Consider the following 25,571-nt stretch of genomic DNA (forward strand, 5'->3'; position numbering starts at 1 on the left):
TAGTGTAAGAATATTTCTGCTAGTATGCTGGAAATGGGTGATCCCATGGGTAGGCCTTAGGTTTGTGTGTAATATTTGTTATTGTATGTGAAGTAGTTTTGTTTTGTGATGATGTTTGTGGTGTGGATGATTTCTTTGATTTTTTATGATATGATATATTTATTCCACCAGTTTACATCGGTCGTGATGGCTCTTCACATTTCTGCATACAGTGCCATCACTCCCTTGGATACATGATTTTCTGCTTACGCTTTTTCTAAACCTCCGGCTATTACATATAAATGACCCTGATCACTTTTCTATCACGTCCCTCACCTCTGTTTCCCTCCCTTCTTCTTATATTTGCCCTTCCCTTTCCTAGTTATCTAACTTATTCTTACTAATCTCATTAAACTAAACAATGACATCTCTCAATCTCTTATTAATTGGTCCGAACATTGTTTATATTTGTTGAACTCTTCCATAGTTGTTAACTTATTTATTCACTTGAATCACTAACATTCACTAACAACTTATTCCCATTAATCTAATCTGTATATTTTCAGACGAGGTAGTTTCTACCGTTTCATTACCTTTCCATTCCTACTTTCTTTATTATATTTGTATCACTACTTACTTATTATCACTCTCTGGTTATTACTTGTATCTTATCCTTTTTCACCATTATTCCCTTGCCTTACGTCTTTTCTGTCACTATCACTCTTTTCACTTTGTCACTTTCTTACGTTTTGTCACTCATGCACCAACCTCTAAAGTTATAAGTTTTCTGACCCTTACTAATTTCTTATTTTTGTTCTTGTGGTGTGTGTTGTTATTGAGCATTTGTTCTAATATCTGTAGTGTATCTTTTATGGGTACGTTTGTGTATAGGTTAATTATGTCGAAAGTTGCTAATGTTGTACTGTGTGGAATTTCTTTGTCTTTTATTTTATTTACTATGTCTATGTTGTTTTTTTATTGTTGTTTGTTTTTCGAATTTTATGTTGTTCCTTATGGTTTTGTCCATTTATGTGGCTAGTTTGTGTGATTTATCATAAATATTCCGAAGTGATACAGTGTTAAAAGTTGTGTAATCAAGATGTATATTATTTCTATAAATAAATTGGCATGTCAGATTACTTTATTATTATTTTTGCAAACAGAAAATTACAGCACTTTTGTAAGGCCAAAATTCCTATTGCAACCAAGAAAACACCCTGAGATCCTTTTCTGTAGTATAAAGTGAAGGTTTATGAAAGGTTTCCTTTAAATTTCTAAGCGGTTTCAGTCTTACAAAGTCTTGACTGATCTTGTGCTTCTTCAGAATCCATTACAAGCTATTGTTTTTCTAAATAATTCCAAACAAATCTTGGAAAACTAATAAATTAAATTTTGAAAGAGTACAAAGGTTTACTCCATGCAGATGCATATTCATTTATGTCACGTAAATGATGCCGGTGTCAAGTCAGGTGATGCAGCTTTTGGAATTGAACACAACTAAGTGCAGCAGTCAGTTTCTTTCTTCACCAGTTCTAAACAATAGGTTGTAATCTACTCCCCCACACAGTTGTTGAAGGTAGTTCCTTTCATTACCAATGGATAGGGCTATCTTTAAAATATAAGAAACAATGTATAACTCATTTTACCAAAAAAATGTCACGTAGTTCCTTTTAGCTCTCACTGATTCATTCAGCCTGTTTCTGTTTCCATTATTCTTTACTTGATCAAGCAAAGTAAGACCAGCAGCTCTTCCTAAAAACTCCATTTCATTTGTTTCAATTTTTCTTCTGTCAGATCTATTCAGTGCCCAATTCTCTGAAGCATACATTAGCATTGGACAGCCATCACTTTATAAAACTTGAGCTTGTGTGTCAATTCTTGTTTTGTTTCTCAGAGTTCTGTGTATTGTACTACACATATGTTGAAATTTATACAGTTTATTTTACAAGATCATTCTTCCTGTTATATGATACATCACACCCAAGATAATTAAAATGAGAAATTTGTTCTATTTATTTATATAATAATACAGTACATATACTACAGAGTAATACATCAGACTTACTTACTGGCTTTTAAGGAACCCGAAGGTTCATTGCAGCTCTCACATAAGCCCGCCATTGGTCCCTATCCTGAGCAAGATTAGTCCATTCTCTATCATCATATCCCACCTCCCTCAAATCCATTTTAATATTATCTTCCCATCTACGTCTCGGCCTCCTTAAAGGTCTTTTTCCCTCCGGCCTCCCAACTAACACTCTATATGTATTTCTGGATTCGCCCATACGTGCTACATTCCCTGCCCATCTCAAACATCTGGATTTAATGTTCCTAATTATGTCAGGTGAAGAATACAATGCGTGCAGTTCTGTGTTGTGTAACTTTCTTCATTCTCCTGTAACTTCATCCCTCTTAGCCCCAAATATCTTCCTAAGCACCTTCTCAAATACTCTTAATCTCTGTTCCTCTCTCAAAGTGAGAGTCCAAGTTTCACAACCATACAGAACAACCGGTAATATAACTGTTTCGACAGCAGACTGGACGATAAAAGCTTCTCAACTGAATAATAACAGGCATTTCCCATATTTATTCTGTGTTTAATTTCCTCCCGAGTATCATTTATATTTGTTACTGTTGATCCCAGGTATTTGAACTTCTCCATCTCTTCAAAAGATAAATTTCCAATTTTTATATTTCCATTTCGTACAATATTCCCGTCACGAGACATAATCATATACTTTGTCTTTTCAGGATTTACTTCCAAACCTATTTCTTTACTTGCTTCAAGTAAAATTCCCATATTTTTCCTAATTGTTTGTGTCTATCAATCCAATAGTCAGCACATTTCTGTTCCTTGTTATTGTTAATCTGATAATTCAGTAAAATTATTGTGACTGTATTTTTCTTTGTGTAACTGTTTTGTATGTTTTTTTTTTTTTTTTTTTTTTTTTATAGCTGGCTTTGTAATAGCAAATGATGTGGACAACAGTCGTTGTTACATGTTGGTCCATCAAGCCAAGCGGCTCAATTCACCGTGCATTGTGATTACGAACCACGACTCTGCTGTGATGCCGAACTTTACTGTTACTGACGAAGGTATGATATTATAGTATGTTCACTTTCAGATTAAGAAGTATCATTATCATTTGTGAAGTGTTTACAATAGAATCCGGTTTCTTTCTTACTTACTTACTTACTGGCTTTTAAGGAACCAAAGGTTCATTGCCGCCCGCACATAAGCCCGCCATTGGTCCCTATCCTGAGCAAGATTAATCCAGTCTCTATCATATCCCACCTCCCTCAAATCCATTTTAATATTATATTCCCATCTACGTCTCGGCCTCCCCAAAGGTCTTTTTCCCGCCGGCCTCCCAACTAAAACTCTATATGCATTTCTGGATTCGCCCATACGTGCTACATGCTCTGCCCATCTCAAACGTCTGGATTTAATGTTCCTAATTATGTCAGGCGAAGAATACAATGCGTGCAGTTCTGTGTTGTGTAACTTTCTCCATTCTCCTGTAACTTCATTCCTCTTAGCCCCAAATATTTTCCTAAGCACCTTATTCTCAAACACCCTTAACCTATGTTCCTCTCTCAAAGTGAGAGTCCAAGTTTCACAACCATAAAGAACAACCGATAATATAACTATTTTATAAATTCTAACTTTCAGATTTTTTGAGAGCATACTGTATGATAAAAGCTTCTCAACCGAATAATAACAGGCATTTCCTATATTTATTCTGTGTTTAATTTCCTCCCGAGTGCCATTTGTATTTGTTACTGTTGCTCCAAGATATTTGAACTTCTCCAGCTCTTCAAAAGATAAATTTCCAATTTTTATATTTCCATTTCGTACAATATTCAGGTCACGAGACATAATCATATACTTTGTCTTTTCGGGATTTACTTCCAAACCTGTCCCTTTACTTGCTTCCAGTAAAATTCCCGTGTTTTCCCTAATCGTTTGTGGATTTTCTCCTAACATATTCACGTCATCCGCATAGACAAGCAGCTGATGTAACCCGTTCAATTCCAAACCCTCTCTGTTACCCTGGACTTTCCTAATGGCATACTCTAGAGCAAAGTTAAAAAGTAAAGGTGATAGTGCATCTCCTTGCTTTAGCCCTCAGTGAATTGGAAACGCATCTGACAGAAACTGACCTATACGAACTCTACTGTGCGTTTCACTGAGACACATTTTAATTAATCCGGTTTCTACCAAAACAAAAACTGCAGTCTTTTAGAAGAAAGATTTAGGTGACTTGTTTGCTTTCCTGCAAATCGTGCATACTTCATTTCACTGTTGGTTGACGTTGTAACATTGCTTTTAACAAAAAGTAGTTACATTAGTCGTTTATTTTCGTCGATGTTAGAAAAAACTCATTACAATTCCCTTCAGTTTTCTTCAGCAGTAGCGATTTTTTTATTTGCCATGGTGGGTTTGAGTGGATACAGTTTTTACTCTAGGAAATTCAAAATGAAAGATTTAGATCATGAACGTTAATGTTGGAAATTTGTTTAGAGTAGTCTCACTATACTAAAAGCCAGGTTATGAACCGACGAAACAGGAAGTAGCTGGATGGGCGAGAGGAAAGTGCGGGTTAGAGGGGTAGCCTGTGCAGTGATGACACGTTGAGTGTGGGGGATGGAGGGGAGAACGAGAACGGAGCTTTTCATTGGAACTCGCGTGAAAATGTCGTCTGCTAACGAAAATCTGGCAACGGAATCACGGAGACAGTGTAGCCAGTTCATTTGCAGTATTACGAGTCGCATTTCGTGCCAGCATCATTAGCTCATGCTTTCTTAAAAACAGTAATTTTAATTACTAATATTGTTGATAGTTATCGAGAACTATAGACAGTAGTTATTTTAAACATATCGGTGACAAACGCTGAACACGCTTTGAATCTCGCGCCACTATGTGGCAATAGAGCTCAGATAGAGACCAACAGAACGTTGCTTCCCGTTTAGTCGGTTTATAACCTGGCTTTTAGTATAGAGGTTCTGATTTAGTAGAGAAAATCAGAACTCGAGTGAGATTTAATTGACTGTTACACGATTAGAAGAAATAAAGTAGCTACTCTAATACAATGAAATATTACCGTAATTGACTTAGTAAAATATGTACTAAACTGTCCTAGAAATGTATTATTGCACCATCTCATCATTACAAATATTCCACCAGATGGCAGTAGTGTGTTAAGATGAGCTGTTGTCTTGTTACCAGTTGTGCCAACTATACGATTACTATGGACGATTACTAGTCAAGAAGGCTTTTTGATTCAGTTTCATTTTTATTAAAACAGTTGCATTCCACTTCAATTATCAATAGGTTTGTTCGCACAGCAAGTTTGTGATGGTTTGAGAACTGTCCCAACTCCACCTAATGTGCATGATCGGTTTCAAAACCAATTTCAAACCATCCGTGTTTTGAGCTGTATGAACGCATTTCCAAACTGGTTGGAACCACTGCCGTCTAGAAACTTATTTGAACTTACGACTGCAAATCAATTAATTAAAATACTTCAAATTGTTGAGAGAGATTCTCTGCTACATGGTGGGTTGCACGGAAATAATTCGCTGTTATTGTACCTAGGGATAATATGTTGAAAATAGGATTCATTTTAGGGCCTGTCTCTTTTCTCAGATAATTCCACCAAGTCCAACTCAGATGTTTATTCTTTATTCTGTGTATTTATTATCATCATTATTATTCTTTTAGAGATCCACTCGTTTCCAATTCGTTTACCAGTCCCAGTATTATATTTCTTTGGAGGGAGGGGGCATTACGAACACCAAATTCTCTCTGGCTTGCCCTTTGAGTAGCTGTAATTGAATTCGTAATCCAGTATTGCTTCACAAGGAAGAGTCGTTGATTTAATGCGTACTGCAAAAAACAAAACAAAATGTCGAAAACAGCTGCCAACAATAAGGAGTAAAGAATAAACATCTGCGCATCTCGTGACAGGGAATCAAAACTCCTGCTTAATTTGACGTTAAAAACTGGTCATTAAGTGAATTTCCAGCCGAATGAATAAAGCATTTTCAACATTTTCTATAGAGGTTAGTAATCTCCCAAAGATACTCTACATTTGAGACATAGCAAATTGTGGCTAGCATCATTCGTCTTGAAATAAAGAAAGAAAGAAATGTATCAGTTCTATATAAATCACTCTGTACATGTACGCAATGTAATTACAAAGTACGGGTACAAACAAATGTGAGAGAAACGGTATGTTTTACACTCATTCGACTTCACGCACACAGCCGGCCCAGGCAGGCTACCGGCTGCTTGGGGTATAATATGCATCTACTACAGTCTCAAGAGGCGTCCCTCATTGGTTAGAAGTTATGATGACGTGGGTTGTCATGGCAACGTCCATGCTAACCTACATTCAGCACTGCTGGCACTCTGCTGCCAGTTCAGGACCGCAGTATGTGCATTGTATATGCCCCATCACGCGACTTACAATTAAAACGTATTTAGAAACGTTTCGAGACTTTGTGATTAAATAAATAGAAAGTTTAATAATTGATTTGTCGTGATTCTTATAATCAATCACATTGAACAAATTTATAAGTATACGCTGTTAAAATTTTATCATAAAAATCGTAATAAGTTTGTATTACAGACACACTATGACACAAGACGAAATATTAATTCAACATTAGTAGAACCTAAATGTCTCACATCTGCTGGTCTAAAGCATAGCATTAATTTTGGCCCTCGGTTGTACAATTCTTTAGCTAAATTACAACCAGAACTTCTAACATGTAACCCACTAACATATAACAAGAAAATTAGAAACATGTTAATATCTTCAATTTGATTAAATACATGTATAGCCTATGTGTATGAATTAATCAGCCTATATTATATTTGTATTCTCTAATTTTGAAATATCATCATATCCCTCACGTATTAGACCCTGCAGGATCTGTTACGGTCTCATGCCAGCGCTTGCGTGGTCTTCCCAATTTCCTCTTTCCTCTTGGTACATAAGTAAGAATCTGTTTAGGCCATCTAGTGCGATCCATCCTTTCGACATGTTTTTTCCACTGAAGTCGATATTGTTGAACAAAATTAACTATAGGATCCATTTTTAGTTCCTGCAATATGTCCACATTTTTACGGTGTTCCAGCAAAGAGCATCCCGCTGTTCATCGCATGAACCTCATTTCAGCTGTCGCCAGCCTTTGCTCATCAGCTTTTCTGATTGTCCATGCCTCGCTACCATAGGTGAGGACTGGTCGAGCTAGTGTTTTATATACCTTTAGCCTTGTATGCTTCTGAACATGGGATGATTTGAAGACGGTGTTAATTACGCCAGTCATTTTTATAAATTTAGATATTTTGTTTGACATATCTTCATCAGTGATGTAAGAGAGGTTATAACCTAAATAGTTAAAGGAATTAACACGTTCAATTAAAGTATTATGTATCATGATCTTACTTGGAATTGGGTTCTCTCCCGAAAATGCCATGACTTTCGTTGAAATATATACTGTTTATATATATATATATATATATATATATATAAATAAATTGTCCTACTTTTCACGTGCGATATTATTCTTCTCTAGTGTTAATACTATATTATATAATTCCATTGCCGCTGTAATTTAAATTTTAGTTCCTATTTTATTTTATTTTATTTATTTATTTTTTTTATTATTTTCTATATATTTCTCTTATATTAATATTGTATTATATAATTTCTGTAACTGTAATTTTAATCTTATTTCCTATTTTATTTTATTTTATATTATATCTGAACTGCGACCAAACACATTCGGTCATTCGGTCTCAAATTTTGTTAATACTACTGTATCCCCTTTTTTATATTGATTGTATTATTTTATTTCTATTTCTCTTGTTTGTAATTATATTCTTTATTCTGTATATTTAAATTTAAATAAATCAGTAAATAAATAACAATAAATAAATCAGTGCTGCCCAAGCCGTGCTTGAGTGGACTGCACATCACTGCATCTGAATATACAACATTGCATATTAATTTTGTCATTCGTGATGTAGGTGAAGCAGACAGAGGAGCATTGTGTGGTCCTCTTTTTTGTCTTTGAATTCACGATAAACTCTTCCATAATTTGATATGAATAATTGTCACTAACTCACATAGAGGAAAAGCAATGAAAAATCTTACCAGCATAGGGAACTGTTAATGAAGTCATGTAAGATAGTGGTCATTCAGTTGACGAATTGCATTGAGTGCACAGAGTCAACTCACATGTCACGTGAGAGCATAGTCATATTGGAAAATGATCATTGTTTCTGTTAACAAGGTTTCTTCCTCCTTTCTGTGAACCAAATCAAGCTTAAAATGTTGTTGTTGTTTTCTGATGCCAGGTGTTTGACAATAAAGTCATTTGACCTCTTGCACTCCAATATTTTTCAAAGATATTATCATGGTCAGCCACTGAAGCACAGATTTTGAGGTTTCCGAATCCATTTCTTGGTTTGAGTTGCACAATGGACAGTTAGGGGACTGATATATTCCAATTCTGTGCAGGTGTTTGGCCAAACAATCATGGCCTGTTGCCAATCTAAATGCAGCTACAGACGATTTTCGTGGTAAATCGGGAATTAACTGTGGATTTTGATGCAGAGAGTTCCATTTTTTCCCTTGCGATTGTGTTATCAAATTTTGTTTGTTGAAGTCTAAGTATGTAGATTTAATAAATCTTTTCACAGAGTAATACGTAGATTTAGTAACAGGTCTGTAAGTAGCAGTGCTGCCCTTCTTTGCTAAAGCATCCGCATTCTCGTTTCCCAGGATTCCACAATGGGATGGTATCCATTGGAATACAATTCTTTTATTGAGTGATATTAATTGAGAGAGTATTTTAGTTATTTCTGCTGTTTGAGATGAAGGTGTGTGTTTAGAGACTATTGATAGAATAGCTAGCTGCTTTGGAGTCTGACAATATAACTGCATTTTTAAATTTATTGATGTGGCATAGAAGATTCCTGAGACTTTCACTTATTGCAATGATTTCACCATCAAAACTTGTTGTTCCATATCCGAGAGATCTATAAAGTGAGAAGAGACAGCACGTAACATGTTAAAATGTTAACATTGATTTCACTTGGAAGTTCTATTAGAACGTCAAATTTATTGCAGGCTAAGATATAGTGTTATGTACAAAATATGCTATTCATTCATAGTGTTCTGCGCAAGGGCAGGTGTTTCACTGCAAACCCAGCATTCTTCTCTCTTTCCTATTTTCTGCCTTCCCCTTTGTCTCCGCATATGAACCATATACTTAAGACAAATATATAAAATCTTGTGTAGTAAAAAATTCGTTGTTCATGGTTGTAACTGTGATTTCAGAAGGTACTGCAAGTATGTTGAAGTTTGATCGCGTCTTGTGTGACGTGCCATGCTCAGGGGATGGTACTTTGCGGAAAAATCCCGACATCTGGCTGAAGTGGAACACTGCAAATGGCAACAATCTCCATGGGTGAGATAATACTATTACATTATAAATTACATTTAATTATTAGTAATATCACAGTCTATTATATACAGTCACGAAGCTTGGGATTATTTTTTACAATTCTTGCGATAGTTGCTAGCCGCTTGGAGCGCTGTGAGTACTAGGAACAATAGACTGTGCCACAGCCATCGTGATCTAATACAGGCCATAAGGCAGACCATGTAACTCGTTTAACCTGATGACGAAGGGCGGCGTTTCAACCATATGAATTAGTTGGAATGCATAAACAGTAACATATGTTTCTCTAAAATGTAGTGTAATTCCATTAATAAAATTTAAAACAGTGATTATGAGACACTTAATTCACTTGCGAGTTAAGGTGTAATATTATTTATGGTGTGAAAATTACATTGTTAGTATGTGTAATACCTGCCTTTATTTCGATTAAATATTCCGAAATTCTTGTACATTCATTTATGCACAATTCAATAATTTTCAATTTCACCAGACGGATATTAAATTTAGATATGTTGAAATTATAGGTTATGTTTACTGTACCAGTTGCCCCTTTCTGTCTAAATTTAGTGATCTCCAATGCTTTGCCATTCATATGAAAATTATAGGTTATGTTTACTATATTTAACTTATATTCCTAAATTTGCAATCATACATTATAATTAAGCATAATGTCATGTATGATACCCAGGACATTCAATTTGTCTGTATTTTAATACTACAATTGAGTGCTGAATTACTGTATTTATCTACTACTTAAGAGATTAAGTAACACAATTGTACGTACACTAATTTCATAGGAGTGGTATGGTAAATGTTTTGTCTAAAATTAAGGAAGGTAGATGTGCTAAATTGAAATCACAATATGAATTATTTTTATTAAATCTCAAAATAGCTTCCATTCTAAAATTAAAATGTTGATGCCAACAGATTATGTTAACATGTAAAATTCTCTTCACATTAAAATAACACAGTTTTGTAATTATTTCTGCAACATATTATGCAACAAGAAGTAAACAGAACTTATGGGCACATTACACTAAATAATAAATGATATGCAATAAAGTTATAATATAATACTTCACTGAGCTCCATACACTGAAATAGAAAACCCGAACAAACATTACGGTCCGGTCTAGATCGAAAAGGCATTGACTGTGCCGTATTTCGCATTTTTGTGAAAAGCTATGTAAACTGTGAAATGTTCGTTATCGGTTGTAATAACTGTAAATGGCTAAAATACAATAATTTGAATAATAATATGGGACAAGAAGACGTTTGTAGTACTATAAATTGTAAGAAAAATAGGTTAGAGTTGTCCTTCTTCCGAAAGATCCAGGAAGGTGAGTTTATAGAATATAATATATATTTTATGAAAATAATATATAAACCTTATGTATTTCACATTTCAATAGTGGAAGGAAGGTGTTATTTTTTCAAAAGAACACAATATCCAAAGTACAATACATTTTATCGTCTGCTAGGGAAAGAGTCTGTGATGAGGCGATAGTAGCGATCCTGGTGGTGAGCAACTATCTATGTTTGCGTATTTAGTAAGTATTGAGCTTCGTGACTGTATATACTGGACTGTGCTAATATGCTATGATGCTGAAATCCACTCTGTTCCACGTTGAAATAATTGAAGCGTCGACTGGAACAACGCTGTAAGTTACAAAATTTTCATTCGGCGTATTTCCGTGTAATAATGTTGTATGTCATGTTACCTTGCTATACTCCTTGGCTTGTAACTGTCCAGCAATGCAGTACGTGAAATTTGTCCATTCAAAAGTTTGCTACCCTATAACAACAACGTTGTATGTGTACACATTTTTGCAGCTCCTGTAAATTTTACCAAATGTAACTTATAACGTTGTTCCAGCTGACACTTCAGTTATCACTAAGAGAATCTAGAGTGTAGCGATGGAAATGAACACATTTTTTCTTCGGCCTGTCTTTCTCAGGACAGACACTCGAAAATGAATCCTAAGTACAGTACTAGACTTCAACTGCAGATAGATTACTTGGACACAATGTATCTTTCTCAACATAATACAATAATTGAATTGTGAAATGCGTAAAACATTGAATGAGAATGTGTGTGTCATCTTCGTGACAAGTCCACACCTGTGGAGTAACAGTCAGGTCGTCTGGCTGCGAAACCAGGTGGCCCGGGTTCGAATCCCGGTCGGGGCAAGTTACCTGGTTAAGGTTTTTTCCGGGGTTTTCCCTCAACCCAATACGAGCAAATGCTGGGTAAGTTTTGGTGCTGGACCCCGGACTCATTTCACTGGCAATATCACCTTCATTTCATTCAGACGCTAAATAACCTAGATGTTGATACAGCGTCGTAAAATAACCCAATAAAATAAAAAAAAAATCTTCGTGACAATCTCCTTTCTTTCTCCCCCCCCTCCCAGGTTTCTTCGGAAATTTTTATGACGTGATTCGAGGGCAATTTTGCGTCATTATTATTGTTATTATTATTATTATTATTATTATTATTATTATTATTATTATTATTATTGTGTTGACTCAGTAATTTATTTGTTTTCCTTCACCCACTGTTTCTGCAGATGGAAGCACTGTTGGTTGTAGTATAATGGAATCTCATGAACACGTTTTCTCTAGAGATCAAAGGACTTTAAACATCATAAAGTTTAGCATATGCTGTATTTAGTGAAACTGAGGCTTCCATTAATAGACGTTGTATATAGGAAAATGCAGTAATCAGGAAGTTTTGTATAGTAGGATTTTTCAAAGGATTGCCAGTCAGTCTCTTTTGTTGCTAGAAGAACTTTGCCGCATGGTACACCCCGGTCATTAAGGGACGCGTGTGGAAATTTCTAGGCGCGCAGTTGTCACATTTTACATTGACTTCGCCACGTGGGTATGAAACAATTGTATATTTATTTCTATACAACAAATTGTACTTTCATTCAATCAATCACGAATTAATGAATGGTTAATTTTAGTTACTGTGTGTATAAAGATCCGTTATAGAACCAATGTAGGTCAACTTCTTCAAAGTAATATATTAAATTCTTATTTATATCAATAATAATATCAATAATAATAATAATAATAATAATAATAAAAAGTAACACCGAAAGAATATTGTCAATTTGTGTTTTATGTCTAAATCCGCAGCGAAATCTGAAATGTTATGTAATAAAATATGACAACATTTTGCTTCTCTTACCTCTATTCGTCGTCACTCTCTCCTAAATGAATCACAAATGTCTCTTGGTTACTGTCCCTGTCGTGCTTCATATAATTCCCTTCCGTTTTAACTGCATGTTGAACACAGGAGGACCAATTATGGGGACCGATTGTTGCAGCTCCATCACGCAAGTTAACACACTGGACTCAAGTCGGGATAATATTGTTTTTCCTAACATAAGACTTCAGTTGATGCCAGATCATTTCTCAAGGTCGACCTGGTTGGCGCAGTTGGTACAGCGCTGGCCTTCTATGCCCGAGGTTGCGGGTTCGATCCGGACTAGGTCGATGGCATTTTTGTGTGCTTAAATGCGACAGGCTCATGTCAGTAGATTTACTGGCATGTAAAAGAACTTCTGCGGGATAAAATTCCGGCACACTGGTGACGCTGATATAACCTCGGCAGTTGCTAGCGTCGTTAAAGAAAACATCACGTTTAACATTTCCAAAGGATTTAGAACACAGTGGTAGGAGGGAAGTCGTAACACTTCATGTCCAGATGAGGCTACGAGCTCCATCACTGCATGTTTCTTACTAATATTGGCTGATTTGATTTCCTGCAACATAACTCCCTTGATGGGTATGGGGTTGGGAACGGTAATATTATTGTGACTCATAAAGTTAATTATGTTTTAACATTGCTGTTCATCTATCATTGCTATCTTGGAGTTGTAAAAAGTGAGTAATTTACAATATACTCCGCAAAACAAAACAAAAAAAAAATAATAATAATAATAATGATAAAATTACAGAAGACTTTCAAACAGCGAACAAAAACACTTGTGAATTGTTTGAACATATTAAGAAAGATTGCATTTAGTGTTAGCATTCAGGCAAGAATTCGCAACATTTATGTTTGCCTCAGAAAGCGGAAACAGAGATTACCCCATCCCCGAGTGGACAGAAAAGATTGGGGGAACCGTCTTATTTCAAAAGCCACCGCTCAGCGTGCGGTATCCTCTGTCTTTAACTGGGGATGCATAGAGCGAGCCTACTATATCTGCATTATGTCCATGAACTTAAGAAGTCTTGGTGCAAGAGAGATCAGTTGTTCCATCAAACATAATTCCAGTCCACACCATTACTGTCACCTCTAATTGAGGTCCTGCCTGATATGTACAGTCTTAGAAAAATGTTTTGTCACACAGACACTTTATAAGTTTCAGAAAGGAGCCAGTGCTTATGATCAAACATGCAACGAAACAAAACTGATTTTACTACCTCAACTAGTCCTTCTCTTGTGAACCAGGTTGCTCGTCCTCTGATCATGCATACTGCCTCTTTCTGAAACCTATAAAGTATCTGTACAACAAAACTTTTTTCTAAGACTGTACACCTATTATCAGGTAATATGATGTGTGTCAGAGGAAGAACAATAATTTTATACATCTGAAGTTTGATTAATGTAATATATTACTAGTCAGCGATTATGCAATGGAGGGGGAAAGGAACTGGCTGCCCTACTCCATTTTCTCCTGGCTTAATTGCCTTATGAGCGATGCCTTATTGGTGTCACTTATGAAGGTCTAAGCTGTCTTTGACTATACAACAATCATTACTGTATCTCCATTGAACTTCTGAATGGTAGTGACTGATCTGCCTTCCTGACAACGTTCAACTTAAGGGGAGAGGATGGTATTTTTTGCTGAAAAATGAGTAAATTAAAAAAAAAAATCTTTAAAAATGTTCTGTGATATGTTGAATGTATAGTATAATATTTTGTGGGTATTTGTGCCCTTATCAGATGTTGAGACGCCATTTTTAAACTTCCTGCGCTATGGATTTTTAAATCACTCGCTTCCTTTTATCGGTTTATGGTAACTTCATTTTTTTGCTACATTGTCAGACAAAAATGGATATAATTTCTGAACTATTAAAGATACATGCATGATATTTAGAACACACATTCTTTAGACTGTTAGGAAACTTTTCTCTGTAACAGAATTTTGTTAATTGATTTCATTTTAAAACTACGTCCATTTGTTTGCAAGAAAGGAATTCAGAAAAGTGTTATTAAATTTTAAATGTTTATTTTACAAACCTGGGGACTAATATCAAAATTCTGTTACAGACAGTTTGTAGAGCATGCTTTTGTAAGTACATTGCAAAAAGGGATGAATGTACCTTTAAAATGGTTTACATATATTGATTTTAGTAAAATCCTGCATTGGGTATATTTTTTTCAAATCTGGGCCCCCAAATAATTTTTTTCAAAATATTTATTTTTGGTTGAGTTTCTACAAGTATGAGCTCTCTACATACAAAAAATTAATATTTTACACCAAATAGGAAAAAAGTTTTAAAAAATACCATCCTCTTCCCTTAAAGAACCAGGTGTTTTCTTTTGGGGCCTTCATACACTACTGTACTCCAACCACGAGAAAGTCTCCGCCGGATGAGATGAAGGAGGATAATGCTATGAATGAATGTTGATGTCATAAGGTCACACACGTGGATACTCTTATCTCTATTGGCTAGCTCTCACAGCACAAACCATAACATTGATACAGACATATTGATACTACCCTAGTTACAAAATTAGATCACAGTTAATCTGCTGGTCTTTTAATCTCTTCATACAGGAAATAACAAATGCAGGAGAGCGCATGGTTTTTAAACTGGCATTATAACGGTAATATTATTTATCTACTTCGTTCCAATAGAAGACGCAATAGTAAGCACATTCCTTTCACAGTTGATCTCCTGGTTGGAGAACAGTAGATGCCTGTCTTTTATACCTCAGCGAGACTCTTCTTCCTGTATTTTATTTTTGGGTATTCTTTCCACTAGACAGAGAAACCAAATGATCTGGAAATGTACAAAAACTTGCCCAGACATGTTCAAACATTTTTAACAAGAGCCAGAACAGGTCCCATTGTGACACAATTGTACCTACACCGATATCACATTTCTGATAATCCTACTTGTCTGTGGTGTAATAATCATGAAGATCTGGAACACATTCTTCTATACTGTCCATCCATAAACCACAAAAGAAGTAAATTAAAATCATCAGTACCGGTTGCAGTACACCCCACCTCTGGCTACTAGCAACAGGCATCTATAATGAACACCGATCAAAATAGCCCTCATTTCTCGTGAAAAACAACAACTGAATAGACTACAGTGGACTATATGCTGTCAGCAAACAGCTGGATACATTAAGAAGATTGATTATTGATTTCCTCTAGACAGAATGCTTTCACTGCTCTCACGTAACTTTGTCTGCCTTTTCAACCAGAGCAACTTGGTACTCACTTGCACAAAGGTGAAACTCCTCGAAATGAGGCCATCTCATTATCCGTTTTTAGGCAGTAATTGAGATGTAATGTTCGTGTTGCAGGATCCAGTCTCGTATTCTACGCCGTGGAGCGGAGATGCTTGCTGTTGGCGGACGTCTGGTCTATTCCACCTGCTCCCTAAACCCGCTTGAAAACGAGGCTGTGATCCACAGACTGCTTGTTGACTCCAATGGTATTCTGATTCACATGCATGCATTAATCAGTTAGTCTGACTTCTGGTGTACAGAATTTTTTTCAAACGGTTTCCTTGTTATATTTTGTAGGAGCTGTGAAAATAGTTGATGTATCGTCCCAACTTCCCGGGTTGAAGTACAGACAAGGACTTTCTTATTGGTTGCCAACATCAAGAGATATGATAGGTTACACAAGTTACAGTGATGTCCCAGAAAAGTGGCAGACGCAAGTTCGTCCACAGATGTTCCCTCCTTCCCCTGAAGATGCGAGCACGTTTAATTTAGACAGATGGTAAGTAGAAGTTTGTTTATATCGTGCCATTATTAATAAGTTATGCAACAGCCTGCATAGCAAGGGAGACCATCCCTCTGCCCCAGGAGACATGTACAGTAGCGTGCAAATTAATCCGAGCAATGTAATTACTTATGCAAAAACACTCAAACGGGATAAAAAAAAGGATCTAAGACATACCTCAGTAACCTATGTGGCCTCCCTTGTTCCTAATAACAGCTCTGGGACGATTTGGCATGGATTCCACTAATTTCCCACAAATATTCTTCATTTCTTCATCGTGAACCCATACACCAATGAGGGCAGAAATCATCTTCTCCTTTGTAGAACAATCCATTTTTTGCATTCTTCTTTTGCAAATTGACCACAAGTTCTCAATGGGGTTGATGTCGGGTGAGTTGCCTGGCCAGGGGAGTACCTGAATATTCTTCTTGTTGAGGAATTCTCTAGTTTTTCGAGACGTATGGCATGGTGCCAGGTCTTGTTGGAACACACCTCTGCCATCCGGAAATGATTTTTGCAGCTGGGGTACGATTCTGGTTTCCAATAAGTGAATATATTTGTCAGAATTCATCATTCCCTTGATAGGTATTAATCCTCCAGGTCCTTCATGTGTAAAACAACCCCAAAACATTACTTTAGGGGGGTATTTGGGTGCTTGTTGGAGATGAGCTGCTGTAACTTTTTCGGATCCTTTCCGTACGTAAGAAACACGATGACTGTGGATCTCGAAATGAGACTTGTCGGAAAAAAGTACATTCTTTCAGTCATTCACTGTCCAGTGTTGATGTAATTTTGCCCACATTAAGCGTTTTTTGCACATAACAGGGGTTAGCAGTTGCTTCTTAATAGGCTTACGAGCCCTTCGTCCAGCTTCCAAAAGCCTACGCCACACTGTTGTGACGTGAATATTCGTCCCAGTGGTAGCCATTAACTCGCGGGTTAAGTCGACAGCAGTTAGTCTAGGATTTAATTTACTTTTCCTGACAATTAAACGATCATCTGCAGGTGAAGTCTTCCTTTTCCGGCCACAGTTTCCTTTTTTCTGGGGTGTGATGGATCCAGTCTCCCTGTATCGTTTTATGATCGAATTAACAGTAGCCAAACCGATGTGACATTCTGCAGAAATTTGCCTCTGTGTCATAGAAGAATGCTCTGCTAATATTATAATTTTAGACCGTTTTCGTGGAGTTGTATCCATTTGTGAAGACGACAGAATGTACAAGGATTGCAGTATTAAGTCTTCAACACAACTGAAATGCTTGTAAGTACAAAACGACAGGCAAAATGTCACATATTATAAAAAAAATGACAGACCTTCAACAATGGAATTACACGTACTACAGATGTCAATTAAAGCAGTATAAGCAGCTGTGAGGCCAACAATGACAGAAAATGTAAAAATATGTCGTGTTCGGATTAATTTGCATGCTACTGTATTAATAAGTTATGTGACAGCCTGCATAGCAAGGGAGACCATCCCTCTGCCCAGGAGACATGATACAAGTTAGAATAGGGATGCTTTATGTACGATGCTTCAGTGAAGACTAAGACATCCACCGCTGTGGAGTAAGGTTAGCAGGCCTAACCATGGAACTAGCTGGTCCAGGTTCATATCCTGGTTGGAACAAGTTACCTGGTTGAGGTTTTTTCCGGGGTTTTCTGTCAACACATTAAGAGCAAATGCTGGGTATCTTTCGACATTGGACCCTGGACTCATTTCGCTGGCATTATCACCTTCATTTCAATCAGATGCTAGATAACCATAGCAATTGATAAAACGTCATTGCTAGGGACCAGAATTTTTAGCATCTATTTTTTCCAAATTCAGCATCTAATTTTCTGAAATTATTAGCTTCTTTTTTCCAAATTAGCATCTATTTTTCTCCAAAGGAAACTTTGTGCATTATAGGTTTCTTTTCTCAAAACATAACAATGTGAACAGTTCTTAGAGAATCTGGAGGTTCATTGCTGACCTCTGCCATCGGTCTCTATCCTGAGCCAGATTAATCCAGTCCCTACCATCATATCCCACCTCTTTCAGATCCATTTTATATTATCTCCCATTTAAGTTTCGGCCTCCCCAAAGGTCTTATTCCCTTCGGCCTTTCAACTAACACTCTATATGCATTTCTGGATTTGCCCATACGTACTACATGCCCTGCCCATCTCAAACATCTGGATTTAATGTTCCTAATTATGTCAGGTAAAGAATACAATGCGTGCAGTTCTGTGTTGTGTAACTTTCCCCTTTAATTTCATTCCTCTTAGCCCCAGATATTTTCCTAAGCACCTTATTCTCAAACACCCTTAGCCTCTGTTCCTCTCTCGAAGTCAGAGTCCAAGTTTCACAACCATACAGAACAATCGGTAATGTAACTGTTTTATAAATTCTAACTCATTTTTTTTTAGAGTAGACTGGATGACAAAAGCTTTTCAACCGAACTGTAATAACAGGCATTTCCCATATTTATTCTGCTTTCAATTTCCTCCCGAGTGCAATTTATATTTGTTACTGTTGCTCCAAGATATTTGAATTTATCCACTTCTTCAAAGGATAAATTTCCAATTTTTATGTTTCCATTTAGTACAATATTCTTGTCACGAGACATAATCATATACTTTGTCTTTTCGGGATTTACTTCCAAACTTATCTCTTTACCTGCTTTAAGTAACATTCCCGTGTTTTCTCTAATAGTTTGTGAAACCAGGGCAGGCTTGTGATTAGAAATAGACCACTGGCTCTATGTATTTTCTTAGTAGTGTTTTTTCCTGTTCAGGAGCTTGGCATTCCAGAATTGTTTTCGTCATAGTAGTAGCACAGTCTAGTATATACAGTCACGAAGCTCAGTACATAGTAAATATGCAAACATTAGGTAGTTGCTCACCACTAGGATCGCTAATATCGGCTCATTACAGGCAATGCAAAATAGTACCGGCACAGTCTATTGTTTCTAGCACCCTCAAAACTCAAGCTTCGTGACTGTATATAGTAGACTGTGGTAGTAGTAGTAGTAGTGAAGTTGTTGTTGTTGTTTTTGTTGCTGCTGCTGCTGTGTCAAGTGTCCGAAGACAGATTTGAACCTCGAATGATGTGCAGAATTGTTTCTTCACTTGCACTGTATTTTTTTACATATTGAAGATGTTGAGAGGTGAAATCTGTGCACTTACTGCTCCTGCCCTAGCTCTAGAGGCAGGGTCTGTAGATTTTGTAGTTGGTTCAGAAAAAGTTTACTCGTTAGGCTCTCTGAGATTTATTTAAGATTTTCTTTCAGTTTTGCAAGAGAACTGTTCTTATGTCCAAATTTGTTTGAAGATTGAGATACTTTGTTTTATTGCTGAAATAAGCGAGAGTTGACTTCGTGATTTCGGTTGTAATTTGCAAGCCAATTGACAAGTGCATACCGTACAAGCAGAGTTTTCTTACAATAAATAAACAAATGTACTAACTGTTGCAGAGCAAATTGGACACAACATGATAATTATTTTAAGTTTGAGAGTAGATACATAGCAGAGTTCTCTTACATTATCCTATTTATTGTGATCAATGTACTCTGCAGACTCAATACATTTGAAGAGGTGGATTCCAAACTGGCCTAAGTCCAAATGACAAGTTACGAGAAAATTGACAAAAACTGGTAAAATAAATTTGACACCCTTAGATCTGTTTGAAAAATCCTATACACTCACTAAGTCAAGACTTAGGAGAGTCTGTTAAATAAACTTAGGCCCAATTGTATAAAACTCCCTGACTAAAGATCGACTTTGATCGAAGATCGAAAAGTGAACACAGTTCAGACACTTCTTCTATTGTATAAAACTTTTCTGCGATCAAATTACCTTGGTTCAAATGCAATCTAAGTTCACGTGAAAAGGATTTGGCAACATCGCATAAACAGGTGAAATACGTGATGCGCGGACAGGTTTGTTCAGTGTTGCCAATCTAGCGACTTTAACTCTTTTTCAACAACAATTTCTTTTAACTTTTATATTGCTTAAATAGGGATTTAGTGACCTTTTTTGCACCCCATAGTGACAAAATTTAATCTTTCTTTGTTGATAATGAGAAATCTAGCGACTTTCCAACTACTTTTTTGGCGACTTTCCGTACACTCTGTTGGAGACACTGGTTTTTTGTGCAATGTAAATAATGGCAGACAATAAAAAGAAGGTTGACTGTTCTCCGAATTATCATGTTATGGTGTTTGGTACTGCTAAACATAATAAAGCTTTATAAAACGACAATTTTCGTTTAGTAATACAGTTAATTGAACATTTATGAATGTACCTATCATATCCATTAATAATTAATGGTTGTTATAAACATAATATAATTATAGGTTATGTTATTTGATACTGCTGAACGCGATAGAGCCTTATTTTTTTTTTTTTAATAAATAAATTTTATTTATTTATTTATTTAATAATAACATATACATAAAAACGTTACATTAAAATACCCCGAAAGAGCAAAGCTCGTGTTCGGGGACAGTTCCGTTACATAGATATACATACTTTGTAGACAAAATACTTCAGAAAAAATCTCACATAAAGATTGTAATAAAATTAGTAACTAATAATACTAATAATAACTGAGTGAAAAAAGAAACGATGTTGAGATTGATGGATTAATATTAAATTATTATTAGTAGTATAATTAGTGCAGGTCATGTTGATATAGTAACCAAGATAAGATAGAAAAATACACTTAGGATAGAAATAAACTTGTTTTACAATACATGGTACATAATATAATACAGGGAAGTCTGTCATATAAATTTTTTAATTCTGGATCTGAAAATTTCATTGCTTAAAGTAGTCAATTCTGGATGAAATTTTATTATCGAATTATATAGAAGTGGACCATAATTTGTACTGTGTAGTAAAGCAGCAGATGTGAAATATTTAGGTTCAACTAATTTAAGAATTTCATTTCGTCTCGTATTATGATCATGTGGCTGAGCTACAAATTTCATTCTATTTTTATGATAGAATTTCATTAAAGAGTATTTATAAATTTGGTCAATTCTAAAAACATTCAATTCAGAATGGATCAAATTTGTTGGATAATCCAGTCGCCTTTTCAAACAAATTTTGATTATACGTTTTTGCAACATAATTAGAGGAAAAAGAGCAGTTTTTGTAATGCCTTCCCATCCAATTATACCATATTGGATAACAGATTCAACTAGAGCCAAATAAACCAAACGTAATACATGAGTAGGCAAGTAATGGCGAAGGTTTACAAATTTGTAAATTGTTTTATGTATCCTGTTACATAAAAAGGTGATTTGTCTATCCCATTTCAAGTGCTGATCAACAATAATTCCCAGGTATTTCACATCTACAGATTCTTTCAGGCAAGGGCATTTACAGGTTGTATAAAATATAAGATTGTTTGTGTATTAAGGCAAGAAATTGAAAGAAATATATATAAATGTACCTATAATATCTATTAATATTAATAATAATGGATATTTTATTTGCACAATCTGTCACTCGTATATTTCAAACAGAAAAGAAATAACTGAACTTGGATCATCTAACTTAATCGGAGAAATTTCTTCAGTCAAAGTTGACTTTAGTTTGAGACAAATTAATCTCAGATTAGACTTTATACAACACAAAATTCCAAGTTCAGCTGAAACAAGGATCAATTTAACCTCTGATCTAAGATTAAATGGTTTATACAATCAGGCCTTATGCAGTTATATATATGCTGGAAAAGGATAAATTAAAACGTGAATAAAGCAAGTTAAAAAAAAAAAGACTTAGGACACTTTGGAATCCATTGCTTCATTTAGCAAAGTGTTTACGTCAGTATTGTATTTTATATGTTGTCAGAATTTTGTGATCTCTATTAATAAGTAATTAATACTGCATATCATTTCCTGCAGAGAATTTATTTGTGTGCATGTATATTATATAGCAGACTCCTGATAATTTGCAGTGATTAATGCAAGAACTTCTGCAAAATATCGAAAATGGCGAATTATCTGCAATATTTTTTTATTATTATTTAAAGTCCAGTAAAAGTTGCTCTGACACGTTAATTACTAAATTACACTCAGTGCAAAATGTGAAATAGTGCAAAACATTTTGAAACCTAAAATATTACACAATGCTGCAGTAGGAAAACAAGAAACACAAGTTTTACAAAAAATCATAAGTCACTTTAGTTTAACAAAAGTAATGTCATCTTTTTTTTGTTTCGTAGAGGATTGTTCATTTTTTATGATTTTAGATGGCAAATTTTTTAAGATATATGTTGTTGTTTTCTAATGCCAGGCATTTGACAATAAAGTCATTTGACCTCTCGCACTCCAATATTTTTCAAAGATATTGTCATGGTTAGCCACTGACGCACAGATTTTGAGATGTTCTGAATCCATTTCTTGGTTTGAGTTGCACAATGGGCAGTTAGGAGACTGATATATTCCAATTTAATGCAGGTGTTTGGCCAAACAATCATGGCCTGTTGCCAATCTAAATGCAGCTACAGACGATTTTCGTGGTAAATCGGGAATCAACTGTGGATTATGATACAGAGAGCTCCATTTTTTCCCTTGAGATTGAGTTATCAAATTTTGTTTGTTGAAGTCTAAGTATGTAGATTTAATAAATCTCTTCACAGAGTAATACGTAGATTTAGTAACAGGTCTGTAAGTAGCAGTGTTGCCCTTCTTTGCTAAAGCTTCCACATTCTCGTTTCCCAGGATTCCACAATGGGATGGTATCCATTGGAATAGAATTCTTTTATTGAGTGATATTAATTTAATGAAGACATCCGACAAGAACTAAATATTGCAGCCCTTACAGAGACAATCCACAAGTATCGGAGCAACTGGCATGAGCATGTTCTACGGATGCCAAATGATAGACTACCCAGGAGATTATCAAATTACAGTCCCCTTGGATACCGAGATCGTGTACGCCTGAAGAAGCGATGGAGAGACCAGCTTTTCACCTGAGACGGAACAGGCCAAATGGCCTAAACTCTGATAGCTATTGATTGAGAGAGCATTTTAGTTATTTCTGCTGTTTGAGATGAAGGTGTGTGTTTAGAGACTATTGATAGAATAGCTGCTTTGGAGTCTTACAATATAACTGCATTCTTAAATTTATTGATGTGGCATAGAAGATTCCTGAGACTCTCAGTTATTGCAAGATTTCTCCATCAAAACTTGTTGTTCCATATCCAAGAGATCTATAAAGTGAGAAGAGACAGCACGTAACACCTGCACGGCACCTTGTTCTCTGGAGATCAAGGATCCGTTGGTGTATAAATGAAGCCAGTTTTGTGGAGGGTACCTAATATTAATTGTCTCTAAAGACAATTGTTTCATTATTTCAGTGTTTACTTCTGATTTCAGTATTTCTTCTGTTAAATTTAGATTATATTCTATATATAATAGTGTTAAAGGGTTTGGTTTAATTTGTAAGGTTTCTTTTAAAGTCAGGACGTTGATTTTCTGTTTTAATTCTTGAACCATGGATATGAAACTTTTTTGAGTTTTCAATCTACAGAAAGGACTGTATGAATACCAATGGTTTCCTGGTAATCTAATAAGTTTTTCATATTGAATCAGTGCTTTTTCTTCTATTATCATTTTGATGCTGTTAATATTAGTGAGGAATCTCATAGAATCTACTGGAGTTGTTTTGATTCCACCAGTAATGAGTCTGAGAGCTTGGTTTTGAACGTATTCTATTTCGTTTATGAAAGGTGAAGTAATTAAAATTTCTCAGCAGTATGTCAGCACTGGCTGTATAAACATTTTATGTGTAATGTTCAAAGTATTTCTAGAGCAACCCCTAGAAATACTAGATATAAGTTATATAAGATATATGATGAGAGTATAAATCTCGAGTAAAAACGGAAATGACAATGTTATTTTGCCCCCCCCCCCACAAGGAAAACCAGATTGCAAACTATCTACTTACTTACTTAGCCTACTTACAAATGGCTTTTAAGGAACCCGAAGGTTCATTGCCGCCCTCACATAAGCCCGCCAGCGGTCCCTATCCTGTGCAAGATTAATCCAGTCTCTATCATCATACCCCACCTCCCTCAAATCCATTTTAATATTATCCTCCCATCTACGTCTCAGCCCCCCTAAAGATCTTTTTCCCTCCGGTCTCCCAACTAACACTCTATATGCATTTCTGGATTTGCCCATACGTGCTACATGCCCATCTCAAACGTCTGGATTTAATGTTCCTAATTATGTCAGGTGAAGAATACAATGCGTGCAGTTCTGTGTTGTGTAACTTTCTCCATCCTCCTGTAACTTCATCCCGCTTAGCCCTAAATATTTTCCTAAGCACCTTATTCTCAAACACCCTTAATCTATGTTCCTCTCTGAGAGCGAGAGTCCAAGTTTCACAACCATACAGAAGAACCGGTAATATAACTGTTTTATAAATTCTAACTTTCAGATTTTTGGACAGCAGACTGGATGATAAGAGCTTCTCAACCGAATAATAACATGCATTTCCCATATTTATTCTGCATTTAATTTCCTCCCGAGTGTCATTTATATTTGTTACTGTTGCTCCAAGATATTTGAATTTTTCCACCTCTTCGAAGGATAAATCTCCAATTTTTATATTTCCATTTCATACAATATTCTGGTGACGAGACATAATCATATACTTAGTCTTTTCGGGATTTACTTCCAAACCGATCGCTTTACTTGCTTCAAGTAAAATTTCCGTGTTTTCCCTAATCGTTTGTGGATTTTCTCCTAACATATTCACGTCATCCGCATAGACAAGAAGCTGATGTAACCCATTCAATTCCAAACCCTGCCTGTTATCCTGAACTTTCCTAATGGCATATTCTAGAGCGAAGTTAAAAAGTAAAGGTGATAGTGCATCTCCCTGCTTTAGCCCGCAGTGAATTGGAAAAGCATCAGATAGAAACTGACCTATACGGACCCTGCTGTATGTTTCACTGAGACACATTTTAATTAATCGAACTAGTTTCTTGGGAACACCAAATTCAATAAGAATATCATATAATACTTCCCTCTTAACCGAGTCATATGCCTTTTTGAAATCTATGCAAACTATCTACAAATTGAGTTAACTGCATGCGAATTAACAGGAGTCGATTGTATATCAATT

General features: G+C 35.7%; 1 protein-coding gene across 1 annotated transcript in view; it reads left to right on the top strand.

Annotated features, from left to right (window-relative positions):
• The window catches only part of Nsun2 (tRNA (cytosine(34)-C(5))-methyltransferase Nsun2), a 78,809-nt gene that overhangs the window by 24,194 nt on the left and 29,044 nt on the right, over positions 1-25,571 (top strand). Inside the window, exons 6-9 of the mRNA XM_069819957.1 lie at positions 2,935-3,075; positions 9,336-9,465; positions 16,019-16,149; positions 16,241-16,442. Of these exons, the coding sequence (XP_069676058.1) occupies positions 2,935-3,075; positions 9,336-9,465; positions 16,019-16,149; positions 16,241-16,442 (604 nt within the window). The remainder of the gene's footprint in view (positions 1-2,934; positions 3,076-9,335; positions 9,466-16,018; positions 16,150-16,240; positions 16,443-25,571) is intronic.

The sequence above is a fragment of the Periplaneta americana genome, chromosome 3 (genome assembly GCF_040183065.1).
Source record: "Periplaneta americana isolate PAMFEO1 chromosome 3, P.americana_PAMFEO1_priV1, whole genome shotgun sequence".
Lineage (NCBI taxonomy): Eukaryota > Metazoa > Arthropoda > Insecta > Blattodea > Blattidae > Periplaneta > Periplaneta americana.